The sequence below is a fragment of the Polypterus senegalus genome, chromosome 6 (assembly GCF_016835505.1).
Source record: "Polypterus senegalus isolate Bchr_013 chromosome 6, ASM1683550v1, whole genome shotgun sequence".
Lineage (NCBI taxonomy): Eukaryota > Metazoa > Chordata > Cladistia > Polypteriformes > Polypteridae > Polypterus > Polypterus senegalus.
Window position 1 is genome coordinate 182,618,027 of NC_053159.1, and position 19,523 is coordinate 182,637,549.

General features: G+C 38.3%; 1 protein-coding gene across 1 annotated transcript; it reads left to right on the forward strand.

Moving 5' to 3' along the window:
• Positions 1-45: 45 nt before the first annotated feature.
• On the forward strand, positions 46-2,923 carry LOC120531880 (homeobox protein Hox-D1-like). Its single transcript, XM_039757706.1, has 2 exons — positions 46-713; positions 1,690-2,923. The coding sequence occupies exons 1-2, from the start codon at positions 140-142 to the stop codon at positions 2,004-2,006; spliced, it is 891 nt and encodes a 296-aa protein (XP_039613640.1). The 5' UTR covers positions 46-139; the 3' UTR covers positions 2,007-2,923.
• The last annotated feature ends 16,600 nt before the right edge of the window (positions 2,924-19,523 follow it).

Below are 19,523 nucleotides of genomic sequence, written 5' to 3' on the forward strand. Positions count from 1 at the left end.
TTGGTCACATGCGGCACATGACCACGCCTGCTCGTCATTCCCTAATATTTACATCTTGAGCTTAGGAAGTACAGTATGTAATCAGGAACAGTAAGCGAGCAATCATTCACGGTAGAGATAATACACTAGACAGGCGGAAATGAACAATTATTTTGACTATTTTTCGAGCGGAGACATCCTGACTTTGTCCGCCAAGTTTTGTCATTCCGAGCAGAGGCCTTTTCCTTCGCGATATGATTCCTTCAGCAGGGAGGGAGTGGGGAGCACTCCGATAGGTGCAAATTGTCACGATCAGCAGCATGTTCGTCCGGTATCTGCAACAAGCTTCCCTCAAGGAACTTTTGGATTATCCTGTGATGGCAGTCCAACTGCTGCAGACTTCAGCTTTCTAGGCCAAGGGCCAGAATATGATTTGGCATACGAGACTCATAACGAAGCGAATGACAGTGGGGCACACGTCCAGTGCATGACCTCTGCAAACTTAGGAAATGGATTGTTTTCACTTATTCACGGGCCGTCTGCTTTAGACCACAGAGAGCAAGACAATTACAACCAGTATCAAAGAGAACCTCACGATTTTTATCCCGTAAGATTTGAATCACATCCTCCTTTAAATGGAAGCTACCATAAAACGAACCCAATGAGAGATGAATCACAACCCGCTTACGGTACATTCGAGTGGATGAAAGTGAAAAGGAGCAATGCCAAAAACAGTAAGTGGGGTTTCCTTCATTAATTAGTTGTAATGTACATTTAATGTCGTGGTTTGAGTTTTATTTCAGCGAAATTTGCAAGCTGTACGGAATTCTTTACTAAGTCATAACGACAAACTCAATAACCCGATGAAATGGCATCCCGCCCGGGATTGGCTCCTGACTTGCGCACTTCCTGCCTTGACGAGATGAGAGTGTATTTGAAAGTATAGAACATTGATGGGTATATTGACGAATGTTTTGTGACTGTACAAAGAGACTGACGGATCTTCACGTGATGGACAGTGGTTTGAGAGAAAAACACAATTATCGTTAGTACTAAATTTATTAGGTTTACTTTCCTCCCGTGAGAACGGTTTAATGTCCTTGTTATTATTGTTATTATTGGTAATAGCAGTAGTATTGCGGATGTGATTGACATTATACGTCACCTTGACACTTAATTTTTTAACACTGTCCTTGCTTGAACCACACTGTTAAAAATAACGGTTCTTTAACGGTACTGTGTGACTCCTCGTGGATCGGACCCATTGTTAGACAAGGAACCATTTCATTCTGGGAACGGTTCTTTGCGCTTAAAGTTGTTCCGTTGGGTGTTAAAAGGGTTTCTAAAATGTGGATGAAACAGAAATCTTGATAGACTACCCAGCAGGATATACTCACCGACCGCAAGAAAACCCGAATTATAGCTTGCCATATTGTATATATTCCCGGATCCTTCATGTAGATAATTCTTTTGGTAATCAAATATGGTTTAACTATGGAAAAACTACTCTGGCCCCTTTATTTTAAAAGAGTATATGCAAGTCGTTTTCTAATTTAACCATGCAAGGCATGTTTACAGCTTGTAGTTATTTTGAAACTTTTGGTTTCTTCTCAACTGTAGCTTCGCTTGGGTGACTGGATGCATACTGTATCGCTATAAAACAATTATTTCTTCTGATTCTGATGTATTTCTTGTCACATTGATCCTCAGGTAAAGCGAGAGAACAAGGGAATCCTAACCCCTCTGCTGTAGCCCGAACCAATTTCACGACGAAACAGCTGACGGAACTCGAAAAAGAATTTCACTTCAACAAATACCTGGCCAGGTCGAGGAGAGTAGAAATCGCCAACACGCTACAGCTTAACGAGACTCAGGTGAAAATCTGGTTCCAAAACCGACGGATGAAAGAGAAAAAGAGAGAAAGAGACGGCCTGGTACCACATTCTGGTAAAAATTCCGAAACGTCTGCCTCTGAAAACAATTCCCCAACTTCTTCGCCATCTAATTCTCCAAAAATGCTGGCTTGAGAGTGGTCGTCACTCCAGGTAGAACTTTTGGTATGAAATCATGACTGCAGAAGAATCCAAAGACAACTTTTTCTTTTTCTTTCTTTCTTTCTTTCTTTCTTTCTTTCTTTCTTTCAAACCAAATTGTCAAGTGTAATCAACAAATGACGATTTTACGTTTTCAAATTGTTATTTAATTTTCTATACCAAATTATATTTTATTATTCTTTTGTACTGACTGCTATATTTAATTGGAACTTGAAAGGGATTTCATTTTTAGTTTTCAAGATAATCTAAGGCTCTTTGCACTATATGTGTTGATAATATGCTAAATTATGATTGTATATATGTATATATGGTGCGGTTTACGTATAAGTTTGTGTTGCTCCAGCAGTTGCCTCTAACAATGAGCTCATGTCGTATATTTTCCATATGAATATTCTAATGCAACATGATGCTGCCTTACTAGACTTAACAAATTACTGTAACCTTGAAAATGTGATATGCGACAACAAAACCAAAGGGCTACAGAAACCTGAATGTAAAAATCACTGGTTTCGCTTTTTCATGATTGCTGTTTGGCATTTGTGACTACAGGGTTTAATTGTAACAGTTGCACAGAAACGTAATTTAAATTCAACAAATATTCAGGTTATATAATCCGTGCTTAATGATGTCTGCACTATACGCCTCAGGAGGAACAAAGACCAATGCTGCTATTTAATGGAAAGCCCTAGCAGTATTCTGTACGCGATGTTTGGTCATTTTTTTCAGACACCGCCTTCTTATACTATTTGTTTTTAATGTTCATTGATATTCTATAGGAAGCTACTGTTAACCAATTGTACAATACTGTATGTGGGGTCGTGTGGTTGAACACGGGAACTTGGTATTAATATTTCATTTTTTTCATAATAAAATATAAATCGAGGCATCAATTCTATCCTGTAATTGTCTTTTATGCTTACATACATTGCTGACACTGGGAGTGGCAGTGACGCAGCACAGTACGCTCTTAAATATCATGAACCCTTAATAGCACTTAATATTGTGTGTTTCTTCATAGAAATGTTTCTTTACACAGAAAGGTATAATTTTGGGACAGGTTCGTTGCACATGATTCTTTGGACTTTGGAAAGGTTCCTAATATGTGGGCAAAAAGAAACCTTTAATGAAAAGTATAGGCTTATGAACGGGGATACAACAGATCAAGAAAACCTCATCTTAGTCTGCGTTATTGCATGCAGTGGAGCCCTTCAGAAACCAGAATCCATTGGTATTTCACACAACCATTCATGGCTATTTATCAGTCTAAATAAATGAAGGTTCTTCCTAGAATCTTCATGTATGTGTTCTTTTGGGAACCAAATGGTACATCTACATGGCATCAATCAGAAGAACCACTTCGGCACCTTTAAGAGTACTTGGCCTTCCAGTTCGATTCCGTTTTGTATGAATTGTACTGCACATAAAAATGTTCATTGCTTCTTCTCAAAAATTACGATTATAGGTATAATATGGGCAATTGCAGTACAATTCTTGTAATTAGTAACACATTTTTTGTGAAGAAATGAAGGGAAATACTCTTGCCATTCCAGACTAAGTGCAGTAGTCTTAATTATATGTCAGGTTGTGCGAGTTTGATTGGCTGCTTCACTATACAATAAAACTCAAGTTTCCAAGAGCGAGGGTGCTTTAAGCGTATATCTTCACAAGCTTAAAACACAATCGTCCTTCCAGTAGTGACAACGCAGACTGCCTTCAAGCTTTCGCAGAATTCATGCCGGTAAAAGAAAAGATGAAAGAAAGAAAAAGGTTCACAATAAGTCTCATTTCTTTAAAAACACGCATGAATATTTCGCGTTTTTTTTAAAGTCGTTTAAAACTAGGCAGGGCGACTCGAAAATATATTATGTACGGCAGAAGCCAAGTCTCTTAGGGCTCGCCCAGATACTCTCTAAAAGCTTTCAGTAATTGATTCCAAAAACCGCACTGACAGACATAAAGGGTGAGACGTGGAGTGAAAATAATATAGCAGAAAAACAGACAGATAGATAGATAGATAGATAGATAGATAGATAGATAGATAGATAGATAGATAGATAGATAGATAGATATGAAAGACACTATATAATAGATATATAGACACATTCATTATAATAGATAGATAGATAGATAGATAGATAGATAGATAGATAGATAGATAGATAGATAGACAGTAAAGGCACTATATAATAGATATATAGACACATTCATTATAATAGATAGATAGATAGATAGATAGATAGATAGATAGATAGATAGATAGATAGATAGATAGATAGATAGATGCTGACACCTTTCAACTCAATATAACAATTCAATTTACTGGTATTATCAATCAGGTCACACATTAAACTGAAATGACCCGTTTACATTTGCGGCATATACAATACCCACTCTTGGAAGTTTCTGTGCTAATTAAGTTCTGTGAAACCAAAAAAAAAAAAAAATCACCCCGCGTTAAAAAATATCAAAGCATTCTTTAATTTTGAAGCTCCTTTTTTTATTTGTTCTGACTTTTGATAACAATACAATCAATAGGCTGTTATTTAATTATTCTGTAATTAAAAATCAATGATGTCTCCAGTATAGGCAAAATTTGAAAGTATATATTTTCGCTGCACTTTAGTATGCTTGAAAGCTTTTTGCCCCTGGCAGATCACCTCTTCTCCTACCCCCACGAAGATCGGCGGGGATCACCATTTAGGTCTATAGCCTCTTATGTCAGGTCTCCTTTGTGTTGGGTTACACTGTCATCCTCTGATCCTCGGCTGTAGTACTTCGTCAAGCCTTTGATGATCAGAGTTCAGTAGGGGATTATCATAAGAACAATAAGACAAAAAGTGTCCGGAGATGTGACTTTATTGTGAAAAGTCACAGTTGCCGTTTGCCCTGACTGTTGTTACATAGGCTCGACTTTTATGGAACGGAAGAGCCCTTCAGTCCTGACTCTGCTTGAAGGAGGGTTGTGAAGAGGTTAACCATTCTATTCCAAACTCCTCCGCCCCCCTGCCTGAGATACGAGTTCAAGAAAAGTTCACTAGGAACAAGCAGACTGATTTCATTTTAAAAGTCCATATATTCTCTATCGAACCTTCCGTATTGATTATTTTAATTAAACCACGTTCTGTGCTCACTCGAAGAAAAGTCTATTACTAACCTTGAAAATAGTTGTTTGCATATTTATGGTTTTTAGAAGCAATCAGCCTTATAGATTATAGGTACAAAAAGCAAATCTAAAATGTAAGTTCAGCGCTCAGAGGAAAAATGCGAGAAATAACGCTAAAGCGAACGTACATCTTTCATAGAGTCCGATACACGTCTGAAATTAGCTGATCAGTTGTAGCGCACGTACACTACATGATGTCTTTATTTATAAAGGTGTGATACTTTCACTCTGCAATCCAAACTTACATCGGTCATTAAAAATTCTTCTTATCATTATTAATGTCAGTTTACTGAAGTCTTTGGTTCCTCAAAGACTCACTGCCTGATATGGGTTCTTTGCATGTGAAATTTGTTCTTTGCGCTTTGAAAAGATTCCTAATGTGTGGACAAAACAGAAATGTGTAACGATAGCAGACTAAGACTTTAAACTTCATTATCCCATGCAGAGGGAAATTTGTTTGCAGCAATAAAGAAGAAAAAAAAAAAAAAAAACACAGGCTCAACGTTGGTATAAATAAGAATAAAATGCTTGTAACTCTACAAATAAAAGAGTTCTTTAATCTGTTGATATCTGGGAACCTAAGCCCGACGACAAAGAGAACGGCTGCTGTCTGGCCTATTTGTGACACAGCTCGGTGGGTTTGCTGCAAGCCTGCACTTTAACAACTAATTTCAATAGGAAAATCTAGCAGGTTACTGACTGATCAAGACACCCTGAACTGAATCTGTGTTATGCTGTAAGTGTCCTTTTAAAATCAAGAACCCATTGCTATTTCATAAATCTACTTATCAACTATTCATGAATGTTTATGGAGCCACACTACTAAAAATACTAGTTCTTTAAAGGCACTTTATAGTTCTTTACTGAGTCGTGAGATTCCTCGTGGCTCCTTTACTTGACAAAGCACCATTTCATGGGATGGGCTCTTTGTATATAAAGTTGGTTCTTTGGGCTTTGAAAAACTTATCAATATGCAAAATCAATCAATCAATCAAATCTTTAACGTATAGCATGCTGCCTAGCCGGCAGGATACTAACAGATTAGAAAAACCTGAACTTACCCGTGTCATTATATGCAACAGCAGTCCTCTTAAAATCAGAAACCCGCTATTATTTCACAAATCTGTTACCATATTTCCTTGCTTTGTTTCACTTTATGGAGTCTGTTACAGATCTAAATAAATGGTGTTTTTGTTTTTTCTGAAGCCTTCATGTGGATGGCAAGTGTATTTCTAATAATACAATTACAGATCTAAATAAATAAATGGTCTTTCTGGAACCTTCAGCGAATGGTTCTTTTGAGAACAAAAATGGTTTCCCCATGGCATCGTTTAGAAGAACCCATTTGTCGATTTTATTAATGTAAATTAATATTATGTGAAATGTGAAATAATTTAAGAAATATTTGGTTTATGCGCCTACCATTAATACGATTTTAACGAAAATGTGGTAAAAAATGTAACCAACTTTTTGATAACGGTGTAAATCTTTAAATGCTAAGACGCATCCGTTTACTTTAAATCCTGCGCAGAATGAATGAATGAATAAATAAAGAAAGAAAGAAAGAAAGAAAGAAAGAAAGAAAGAAAGAAAGGTGTCAGAGCAGTTCTTCAGAGCTACATAGGGGAACCGTTTTTGGTTCTCAAAAGTACCATCCGCTAGAAGGTTCCAGAAAGAATGATTTATTTATTTGGACCCGTAACGGCGTTCATATAGTCAATAAGTATGACTAGACGGCAACAGATTTGTGAAATACCAATATACCACGATTGTAAAAGGATTCTTACTGCTATACAATCAAGCAAGTCAAGGTTTTCTTAATCTCTTAGGTATAGCTGCCATACACTAAAGATTTCAGTTATTTTTTCACATATTAAGATTTTTTTTTTTTTTCTAATCATAACGAACTATTTTCATATGTAAAGAACCCTTTCAAGAATCAAACATTTTTTTGCGAAGGATTGTTTGCATACGAAATTGGTTCTCTGGGCTTTAAAAAGGGCTCATCAGGTTAGACAGACTTGGTGGCTGTGGGTTCAGATCTCACAACTGACCCTGAGTAAGCTACTTCACCTGCCTGTGCTCCAACAGGGAAAAGAAGAAGAAGAAGAAGAAGAAGAAGAAGAAGAAGAAGAAGATAAAGAACCTTGGATAAAGGCTTCAGCCAGATAATAAGTAATAATAATAATATGAACCCTTTCATCGAAGAATACTAACAGAGCAAGAAAAACCTGAACTTATTCTGCGTTTTTCTCATTTTAAAATCATGAGCCCATTCGAATTTTACAGATCTGTTATTAACTTTTCCTGATTTTTAAAGACAATGTTATGGATCTAAAAGTTCTTTTGGATACTTCATGGGGATGATTCTTTTGGGAGCGAAACTTGGTTCCCTCTATGGCACTGCATTGAAGAACAACACTAGCACCTTTAATTTTAGGAGTGTTTTGCCGTCAGAAAACAGAAACGCCAATGTGACCGTTTAAAAGTAAAAGACAGCAACACGATGTATTATTATTACGCGGATGACCTCTTTATCAAATTCGACTATACGCACCTGAGATGCAATTGGTTCTATTTCCTATGTTTTTCGAATTGGACCGCATAGTTGAAGTCAGTCAGTCATTGTCCAACCCGCTATAACCTAACACAGGGTCACGGGGGTCTGCTGGAGCCAATCCCAGCCAATACAGTGCGCAAGGCGGGAAACAAACAGCCATGCTCAATGTCACACGGCTTCAGTGGTGAGTATTGAACCCACAATTTCAGTGTTTGAAGTCAATAACTTTACAGCACTATACAACAAACATTCACACATGTATCTCCAAATGTAGTGTAAAATCCCCCAAAAAAGGTTCTTGCTTCAAACCCAATACTTCTTCAGTTTCACTTGACCGTGTGCTGAATAAAAGGTTAAGAAAATAAAAGGCTGGATACAGTTAATTAAGCTTTTATATTAATCATTGTCCTTTCACATACGCTACACGGAAGCTTTGTTTATCGCAATTTCAAACTAAAATCTCTTCTGACCTCCTACACCTCAAACATCTTCATTATTAGGTATTGTTGTTTACCGGCTTGTTTCTGATAAAGAGTTCATTAAAAGAAAACATAAAACATACACACATAATTGTGACCACTAAAATACCAAGACATATCCTTAAGTAAAGAAATAAATACACATAGATACACTTTTTAAATAAATTACGTTATTAATGCGCCTAAAACTCTGTAAGTTAAACTGATTATTATGATAACGGGGTCCAGCAGGAAACAAATGCTAATGCGTGTAAACATGAATACTGTTATCTAAAGGAATATATTGCAGATAAAACAGCCAACTGACAGAAAAAAAAGCAAACGCCGTGTGGAGTTCTAGTCGTGGCTGAAAGAGCAGACTACACTCCGACCGGCACAATCGGGGTACGGAACAGGAATAATGATAAACTGATTGACTGATATTTCTTTTACTGTTCATTTATTTCACATACATACACACACACATTGAAGCTCCACACAGAGCTGAACCCCTAAGTGTCATGGAGCTACACCACATGCAGTCGTTCTTGAAGGACCTTTTTATAATTTGAGCGAACTGATTTTGATATGGAATGAGACTACATCGTAAAATATTTTAAAGATGTGAGGATTGTGAACTCCACGTCCTTTGATTGTCAAGCGGATTCAATTTAAAATGAACTTCATAAGGAAGTTCAAGAGGCTGGACATTTGATTAATAGTCGGCCTTGACATTTGTTAAAGTCTGCAACTCAGCGAGAATATTTAGCATCTACAATCACTAGGGATCAAAGTCGGGAACTTCTCTGCCTGGGTGTCTTTTTCTAATCCCCAGGCTTCTAGAATCAAGCGAATCGTTCAATCACTGTGAAGACATTTTCTCCCCCACATTGCTCATAATATTTATGTCAGCTGATGCAAGACTCACACGTCTCTTTCATATTTGTAGCGAACTCATCTCAGGCAGAAGAGTTAATACTTCGAGCATAATTCCTTTAGTTTCTCAAACCCTGCATTTGTCCCAATCAGATTAGAATGAGTGGAAAACCATTTGTTTTCTTGACAACACCTCTGCAACCTTTCGCCGACATCTCAAATTACAGTCGCCATTTATTCAAACACACTTCTCGTTATTTAATTGAGCACAATAAAACGGAAGGCAATAAAACATATACTTCTTACTGTCGGCTGCTTCTGGACAGAAGTTAAGATATGAATTTAACTTTGCACTTTAAGAATCAGGCGACGGAGTAAAAATATGAGCCAATGTTGGAAACGCTACATTTTTAAACAACCTTTATTTCAATCACTTTACATTATACGTTACTTTTTAAGTATCAAATTTGTCACGAGACATTCAATGCAAATATATTGGAGTCACCCGTAGAAAGACATCCTTAGATAGATAGATAGATAGATAGATAGATAGATAGATAGATAGATAGATAGATAGATAGGAAAGGCAATATATGATAAAAGTAGTAAAAGACTAATTGACAGGTAAGGCACTACATAATACAAAGAATGATAGATCGGTTGTCTGACAGACACACAGACGGACGGACGGACAGACAGATTTATAATACAAGTAGTGATGTATAGACAGATAGATAAAGAAGACACGATATAATAAAAGTAGTGATAGATAGATAGATAGATAGATAGATAGATAGATAGATAGATAGATAGATAGATAGATAGATAGGAAAGGCACTATGTGATAAAAATAGTGAAAGACAAATTGACAGGTAAGGCACTACATAATACAAAGTGATAGATCGGTTGTCTGACAGATAGGCGGACGGACGGACAGACAGACAGATTTATAATACAAGTAGTGATGTAAAAAGAAGACACGATATAATAAAAGTAGTGATAGATAGATAGATAGATAGATAGATAGATAGATAGATAGATAGATAGATAGATAGATAGATAGATCGATAGATAGGAAAGGCAAAATATAAAATACAAGTAGTGCTAGATAAAGTAGTTGAGAGAATCTGGTGGACAACCCGTTCCACCAGCCAGAGGCTTGGAATGAGACTTGATACCAAGACAGAGGATGTGTCACCAAACGCCGTTCATCAGCAGGACGTTATGGTTCTTTCTAGTAACAAGGACTGGCAAAGAGGCATTTCCTTCTGGGAATTTATTGTTTTGGGAGGGTCTGTGTGGGCTCAGGGGGCTTTGAAAAAAAAACTAATATGTGAACAAAATAGAAATATTTTGTTGGCGTCCTATAGCAGGATACTGACATATCAAGAAAACCTGAACTTAGCCTAAGTTATTATATGAAGTAAGATTCTTTTTAAAATTAGCAGCCGATTGCAAATTTGTTATCAGCTATTCATATATTTATGGAGCCTCTATCGTCCTAAATATATAAAAATTCTTTCTGTAAAGTTCATGTGGATGTCTATTTTGGTAATCAAAATGATTCACCTATGGGATCGCTCTGAAGAACCACTTTGGAATGTATATGTAAAGGCGTGTAATCCTCCTGTAAGTTTCTAATCGGTTTATAAGAACGCTTTATGATGCCTCGTGAGCATCTCGTATTGATCAAACATGAAAAATGCCGTGGGTACAAACAATTTCCAATCATGCGTGATCACGAGTCTTAAAGTGCGCGGCGGTTACTCAACTGTTTGCAAGTGCCCCTATCTTCGCGTGTTTTCTCACGTATTTTGGCTTAAAACAGCATACGATGTCTACAACGAAACTGGGAGCACAAACAGTCTTCTTTGTTATCTTTTTTTTTTTCGTTTTGTTTTGTCAAACTCCATCCAGGTTGGAAATCCTTCATAGTCCCTCATGCGGAATACTGACTGCAAAAAACAAACAAACAAAAAACCCTTCAGCCAAGTTGTTAAGCACAGTAACTATTCATTGACTCATTCGGTGTTTATCAATTAACATATAGTCGAATTAGATCACATTTCTAGGCACATCTTATGAACAGTAATTGTCAGTTCGTTGTGACGTCACTCACCTTTTCCTTGACTGTACAAATTCATCTCCTCTGGACGGTATCAGGAAATTCACTAACGAAGCTGTTTATTAATTTTGAAATACTAGCAATTTTATTTAGAAAACTGCTCAATTAAATTATTGGGGGCATTTTTAATAATTAATGAATCAAACTGGATGCGCTTGTTTTTACCAACTGTGAAAAAAGTGTTCCAGTTTCTCTTTGTTTAGTTGTCTTCTTCACTGGTATTTTTTTTTAATGAAAAATCGATTTAAGAATTATTAAACAAATGCTATGGGTGGCATGGTGGCGCAGTGGTAGCACTGTTTCCTCACAGTTAGGAGGCCTGAGTTTGCTTTCCAGGTCCTCCCTGTGTTGACATGTTCTCTCCGTGCCTGCGTGGGTTTCCTCCCACAGTCCAAAGACATGCAGGTTAGGTGCATTGGTGATCCTAAATTGTCCCTAGTGAGTGCTTGGTGTGTGTGTGTCCTGTGGTGGTCTGGCACCCTGCCCAGGATTTGTTCCTGCCTGCATGTCCTCTCTCACCACATCCATAAACCTTCTCTTAGGCCTTCCTCTTCTCCTCTTGCCTGGCAGCTCTATCCTTAGTATCCTTCTCTCAATATACTGAGCATCTCTCTTCTGCACATGTCCAAACCAGCTACATGCTTTAACACATACAGGTGCCGGTCATAAAATTAGAATATCATGACAAAGTTGATTTATTTCAGTAATTCCATTCAAAAAGTGAAACTTGTATATTAGATTCATTCATTACACACAGACTGATGTATTTCAAATGTTTATTTCTTTTAATTTTGATCATTATAACTGACAACTAATGAAAGTCCCAAATTCAGTATCTCAGAAAATTAGAATATTGTGAAAAGGTTCAATATTGAAGACACCTGGTGCCACACTCTAATCAGCTAATTAACTCAAACACCTGCAAAAGCCTTTAAATGGTCTCTCAGTCTAGTTCTGTAGGCTACACAATCATGGGGAAGACTGCTGACTTGACAGTTGTCCAAAAGACGACCATTGACACCTTGCACAAGGAGGGCAAGACACAAAAGGTCATTGCTAAAGAGGCTGGCTGTTCACAGAGCTCTGTGTCCAAGCACATTAATAGAGAGGAGAAGGGAAGGACAAGATGTGGTAGAAAAAAGTGTACAAGCAATAGGGATAACCGCTTGGACCTTGGAGAGGATTGTGAAACAAAACTGTGGGGGAGATTCACAAAGAGTGGACTGCAGCTGGAGTCAGTGCTTCAAGAACCACCAGGCACAGACGTATGCAAGACATGGGGTTCAGCTGTCGCATTCCTTGTGTCAAGCCACTCTTGAACAAGAGACAGCGTCAGAAGTGTCTCGCCTGGGCTAAAGACAAAAGGACTGGACTGCTGCTGAGTGGTCCAAAGTTATGTTCTCTGATGAAAGTAAATTTTGCATTTCCTTTGGAAATCAAGGTCCCAGAGTCTGGAGGAAGAGAGGAGAGGCACAGAATCCACGTTGCTTGAGGTCCAGTGTAAAGTTTCCACAGTCAGTGATGGTTTGGGGTGCCATGTCATCTGCTGGTGTTGGTCCATTGTGTTTTCTGAGGTCCAAGGTCAACGCAGCCGTCTACCAGGAAGTTTTAGAGCACTTCATGCTTCCTGCTGCTGACAAACTTTATGGAGATGCAGATTTCATTTTCCAACAGGACCTGGCACCTGCACACAGTGCCAAAGCTACCAGTACCTGGTTTAAGGACCATGGTATCCCTGTTCTTGATTGGCCAGCAAACTCACCTGACCTTAACCCCATAGAAAATCTATGGATATTGTGAAGAGGAAGATGCAATACGCCAGACCCAACAATTCAGAAGAGCTGAAGGCCACTATCAGAGCAACATGGGCCCTCATAACACCTGAGCAGTGCCACAGACTGATCGACTCCATGCCATGCCGCATTGCTGCAGTAATCCAGGCCAAAGGAGCCCCAACTAAATATTGAGTGCTGTACATGCTCATACTTTTCATGTTCATACCTTTCAGTTGGCCAACATTTCTAAAAATCCTTTTTCTGCATTGGTCTTAATTGATATTCTAATTTTTCGAGAGACTGAATTTGGGACTTTCATTAGTTGTCAGTTATAATCATCAAAATTAAAAGAAATAAACATTTGAAATACATCAGTCTGTGTGTAATGAATGAATCTAATATACAAGTTTTACTTTTTGAATGGAATTACTGAACTAAATCAACTTTGTCATGATATTTTAATTTTATGACTGGCACCTGTATACTGTAACTAGCCACCCAACATGTCTACACCCGCGTATTAGTGAAACAAGACAGTGAGGAGGACCCCGCCCGACTCCCCACTCCTGACATCACTCTTCACCCTCCTCTCGGCCCACAGCCTCTGTCTCAGATTAGCACGACTATATCGCTCCTGCCAGCAAACTATGATTCTTAGTGCAATGAGAGGAAATTATAGAAAAAAAAAAGATCTAAATCCGTTAAGTAGTTCTCTTGTTCGCTATCTAAGTGGAGTTAAGGTTACGCCCTGAGGCAGACGTGTGAGTCACGAGGACCCCGCAGCCCGATGAATCTCTCTCTGATTCACGCTAATACATCGGTACTGTAAGCTGCAAAATCAACAGAACGTTCAAGCCGATTCTAGAAAAGAGACCCGATCTAAATCTGTTAAGTAGTTCTCTCGTGATAAGCAGACAGACATACAAATGGGTCTAAGAAAAACTATAAGAAATTTCATGCTTGGACCGCGAAATTTTTAAAACTGTTTCTTAGCGAGCACCTATGGGCCAAGGGTAACCTACATTCTAAATTTCAAGTCCCGAGTCCTCATGGTTTGGGAGATTTTGTGATGAGTGTGTCAGTTGTGTTTGGCTTTTATATGTATGAAAAGAAGATTACAAGGGATGTGCCTAAGCCACACTTCGTATCAGTTTTTTTGGGCAAAAAGAACTGGATAAAGCTACTGAAAGGCATGTGTTTAAAAAGTCAAAAATAATAATTTAAAAGCAAGTAAGCGTATGCTGTGCTCTGGCAGTTTTCTAAATTGAGAATATGTTGGAAAGATTGGCAAGACTGTGATTCACAAATCATTAGCAATTACGATTGATTGCACAGATTCTAAAAGCAGCTCATTCCAATGGGCCTTGATTTGGTGTTACATGGATACAGGCCACAAACACCTGTCCGTTGATGTTTGTTTGCTTTTAATGTTGGCTTGTTAAATACATTTTGGCTTTTATTATATTGCGTGTGATGCCTTGCCTTGTGTTTGTGTATTGAGCACCAGTGGTGGAAATACCCAGGGGCACCATAGAGTCTTAATTTGGCCCTGCAACAATGCTTATTATTTTTTTTTAATATAAGCATTAAAGATTGTATATTAATTTTCAACATCATTTAGTTTTAATTTACTTGCTTACATATATCGTGGTCTTATGTGTTCATAATAATTATGAACGAGCAACTTGGCGTGCGCTACGCTGCGCGTTGGATGACCACAGTTGAAGGACTCAATCGTAAGGACCTCTCGTCGGGTGTCTCATTGGCACGCTTTTGCGTCTTTCTTTCGTGATCACGGCCTAATCTGTCTTCTCTCTCTGTAGGGGTTTCAGTTGCCTTTCGTTGTGCGGCAGAGACGCGTCGTTGAGCTAATCTGTGTGAATGCTGAGTGTCCGTTTCTTGCGAGCGTCTGTCACGCCTTTGCCTCTTTGCTTCGTGATCACGCTGTAATGTGTCCTCTCTCGCAGCAGCAGGTTTAGTTGTGTTTCGTTTCGGCATTGTTCTGTAAGGTCTCCTTCGTACAAGTGCACATGGGTATCTGAAGACGGAAAGGCATAGTGAAACACACGAATTGGTGACCAGAGGAACCATCCAACTCAGACGCGGGGCTCGAAATACTCAAGTGCACATGTTATTTATAATTTAATTTTTTTTTGTTATGAACTTCCCCAAAAGAGTTGATCCCTGTAAATAGTTAATAGTATATGAACAATATAATCTGTTGTAGTACGGGCGTTAATTAGCGTCACACCTCATAAACTGCATACACCACGTGTTTGGCTGTAACGCCAGAAACGCGGTGGACGCTGTAACGGTAGGTTGTGGCTTCTGTTTCTTTCGTGATTTTTTTATTTCATTTTATTGATTATTTAATAGGCAGAGGGGAGAAGACGTTAATGTGACGCTCTGTCTATTTCTTTACTTTTGTTTTGAAAAGATTTTCGGGAACAGGAAAAATAAAAGCAAAGGGGAAAGAATGGAGGGGGGTAAGCAGGAATTCTGAGAGGGGACGGACTGGGGCTTTTCTACGGGGCGGCTATACAGCCAAAAGGAACGCGGACACGGACACCGCGCTGGGCTTTTATTATATGGATGCTTTAAAATACCATTAGTTTTTTGTCTGGCACCTCCTGACTCACCAGTATGAAAAACACCCCACATATGATATATCGTTTGACTTGTCTTAATGTTTACGCAAAGAGTTGTGGAAGTAAAGAACAATCTACCAAGACATGGAGTTGAAGAAAAAAACCTTGGCAACCTTTAAGAAGAACCTGCATGGATGAGCTAATGGGACAGCTTAGCTATTAGCTAAACAACTGGGCTTGATGGACTGAATGGTCTCCTCTCAGTTATACTTATAAAAGTCACTGAGGTTTTTGGCAATGCCCCTATTTTTGGTCCTCAAGAAGCAAACCCCCCACCACGTTTAGGCCATTTTTGGACCAAATTTTGTGCTGCAAATTACACCCTTATGATAAATAGTAAGCCAATAGGTGTCTTCAGCAAAAATGGATGACTTGAAGTTGTGCATGCCACATCAACTGACTCCAGGGGTTTATTCCCTAATGGGCTCTAAAGGGTCAAATTTACTCCTTATGACAAAACTTCCAAAAAATGGGGATCGATAATACTACTTTGTGGAGTATTTTGAGGTTGATGATCATGAATATAATCATATTTTTGACATTTGATTCTTTATTGATGGTCCTAGCCCTCCAAGAGTCACTCACATAAAGCTACAAATGACAAATTTCAAACATAAGCATGTGGAGTATTGTTTTATGCTATTTCGAGGTGGATGAGCAAGAATATGATCATATTTTTAATAGTTAATTCTCTACTGGTGGTCCTAGCCTCCTAAGAGTCACTCCCAGGAAGTTAAAACTTTCAAACATAAGCATGAGGCGTATCGTTTTAGACTATTTCAAGGTCAGTGATTACAAATATGCTATTTTTGATCCTTTACTAGGGGTCTAGCCATCTATGGACCTCTATCAGAAGGTGAAAAATAACAATCAAGAAACATTTAAGTTGAAGCAGATATTTGTAATTTTTGAAATATATGACACAACTGTTCTTCTTTATTATGTGCTTTTATCTCATGAAGTAAATCATTACATTTTTTAATGTGTCTCATTTTAGAACAGCTAACACTAATTCAGACTTTTTTCTTCTATATTAGCAATCCCATCAATCCACTTTTTAAACTTGCTTTATCCTGAGCAGGTATATGGCGATGCAGAAACCAGTCTCAGCAAGTGTACAGTGAAAGGTAGGAGCGATCCCTGGGCAGACCACCAGTCCACCGACACACACACAAAGTAGGGGCAGTTTAGCCTTGCCATTTCATTTAAGCTTAAAACTTACCAGTTAATTCAGTTTAAAACTTTCACATCCCAACCCACCGCTGTTACTTCAGGTGTGCCCCTGGGCTCTGTCCTGGGGCCTATTCTTTTTATTATTTATCTTCTTCACCTTGGCAATATCTTTTGAAAACTTAACATTAATTTTCATTGTTATGCTGTTGACACCTAGCTCTACCTTGAAAGTAAACCCACATCTTCCTTTCCGCCATCTTCCCTTACTGACGAAATTAAATCCTAGTTTTCTTCAAATTTTCTTAAATTAAGCAGTGACAAAACTGAGGTTCTCCTCATTGGCTCAAAATCATCATTATCTTAAGCTGATAATCTTTCTCTTGTGACTGATAACTTCATTGTTTCCCCATCACCTCAGGTTAAGACTCTGGGTGTCGTCCTTGACAGTACTCTGTCTTTCCAATCTGACATTAATAACATCACCCGGTCTGCTTACTTACATCTACCTAATATTAATCACATTGGCCCTTCTCTCACTCCCCATACCACTGCCATTCTTGTTCATAGTCTTGTTATTTCTCATCTGGACTACTGCAATTCACTCCATTTTGGTGTTTCTAATAAATCTCTTCAAAAGCTTCAGCTAGTCCAGAATTCGGCAGCTCGCATCATTACTCGAACCTTATCTATTCACCATATTACTTCAGTCTTGCAGCAGCTTCATTGGCTCCCGATTAAGTTTCGAATTGATTTTAAAATTCTGCTATTAACATTTAAGGTCATTCATAACCTCGCCCCTCCATATCTGTCTGACCTTCTTCATGCTGTCATTCCCTCCTGTAATCTTAGATCCTCTTCCTCCATCCACCTGACCGTCCCTCTCGCCCATCTAACCTCCACGGGAGCGGAGCATTCAGCTGTTCTGCTCCCAAGCTTTGGAATTCATTACCTTCTGAGCTCAGAAATATCGAATCATTTAACCTTTAAATGTAAACTTAAAACACATCTGTTTAAAATGGCTTTTTCTTTATGATTACAGTGGCTTTGTTTGGTTTTAATTTTTATATCTTCTGTTTTTTTTCTGATGTTTTAAGATGTTTATAATGTGTCTTTTTATTTATTTGTTGTTTGTTCGGTGTCCTTAAGTTCTCAGAAAGGTGCCTTGCATAAATAAAATGCACTATTATTATTATTAAGCTGCATGTCTGTGGACTCTGGGAGGAAACCCACATGAACACGTGGAGAACGTATAAACTCCATGCAGGGAGGACTGGGGAATCAAACCCAAATCTCTTTGTTGTGAGGCAGCAGCACTTTTGCTACATTCCATTTACCCCTGAAGTCAGATGTTGGAGGTGGGAATGATGTCGCACTCAAGTTGACCAAGTCCCAGTAAAACATTCAGAAAACCAGTATGGATGTGTCCAGGAAAACCTTTGTTATAATTGCTCCATCGGAATAGCTAACAGTTGATAACAACATATTATGCAGTATTTTGCACATCCAAACACTGCAGCAACATAACCGTGGATAGAAGTTGAACAGTGCTGTGTGTATGTCTGATTTAATGAGACAAAAACAGACAAAAGTACTAATAAATAATATAATATTACAGCTTTTCCTAAAATTTGCAGTTGGAAATCTGACTTAAGGAGGAAATTCCGACTCCCCAATTCAAATGGAACGCAGAATAACACTACACCTATCAGTGATCCCATTTTAGATAGATAGATAGATAGATAGATAGATAGAAGGCACTATATGATAGATAGATAGATAGATAGATAGATAGATAGATAGATAGATAGATAGATAGATAGATAGATAGATGTGAAAGGCAATATAAGATAGATAGATAGATAGATAGATAGATAGATAGATAGATAGATAGATAGATAGATAGATAGATACAGTGGTGTGAAAAACTATTTGCCCCCTTCCTGATTTCTTATTCTTTTGCATGTTTGTCACACAAAATGTTTCTGATCATCAAACACATTTAACCATTAGTCAAATATAACACAAGTAAACACAAAATGCAGTTTTTAAATGATGGTTTTATTATTTAGGAGAAAAAATCCAAACCTACATGGCCCTGTGTGAAAACGTAATTGCCCCCTGAACCTAATAACTGGTTGGGCCACCCTTAGCAGCAATAACTGCAATCAAGCGTTTGCGATAACTTGCAATGAGTCTTTTACGGCGCTCTGGAGGAATTTTGGCCCACTCATCTTTGCAGAATTGTTGTAATTCAGCTTTATTTGAGGGTTTTCTAGCATGAACCGCCTTTTTAAGGTCACGCCATAGCATCTCAATTGGATTCAGGTCAGGACTTTGACTAGGCCACTCCAAAGTCTTCATTTTGTTTTTCTTCAGCCATTCAGAGGTGGATTTGCTGGTGTGTTTTGGGTCATTGTCCTGTTGCAGCACCCAAGATCGCTTCAGCTTGAGTTGACGAACAGATGGCGGACATTCTCCTTCAGGATTTTTGGTAGACAGTAGAATTCATGGTTCCATCTATCACAGCAAGCCTTCCAGGTCCTGAAGCAGCAAAACAACCCCAGACCATCACACTACCATCACCATATTTTACTGTTGGTATGATGTTCCTTTTCTGAAATGCTGTGTTCCTTTACGCCAGATGTAACGGGACATTTGTCTTCCAAAAGTTCAACTTTTGTCTCATCAGTCCACAAGGTATTTTCCCAAAAG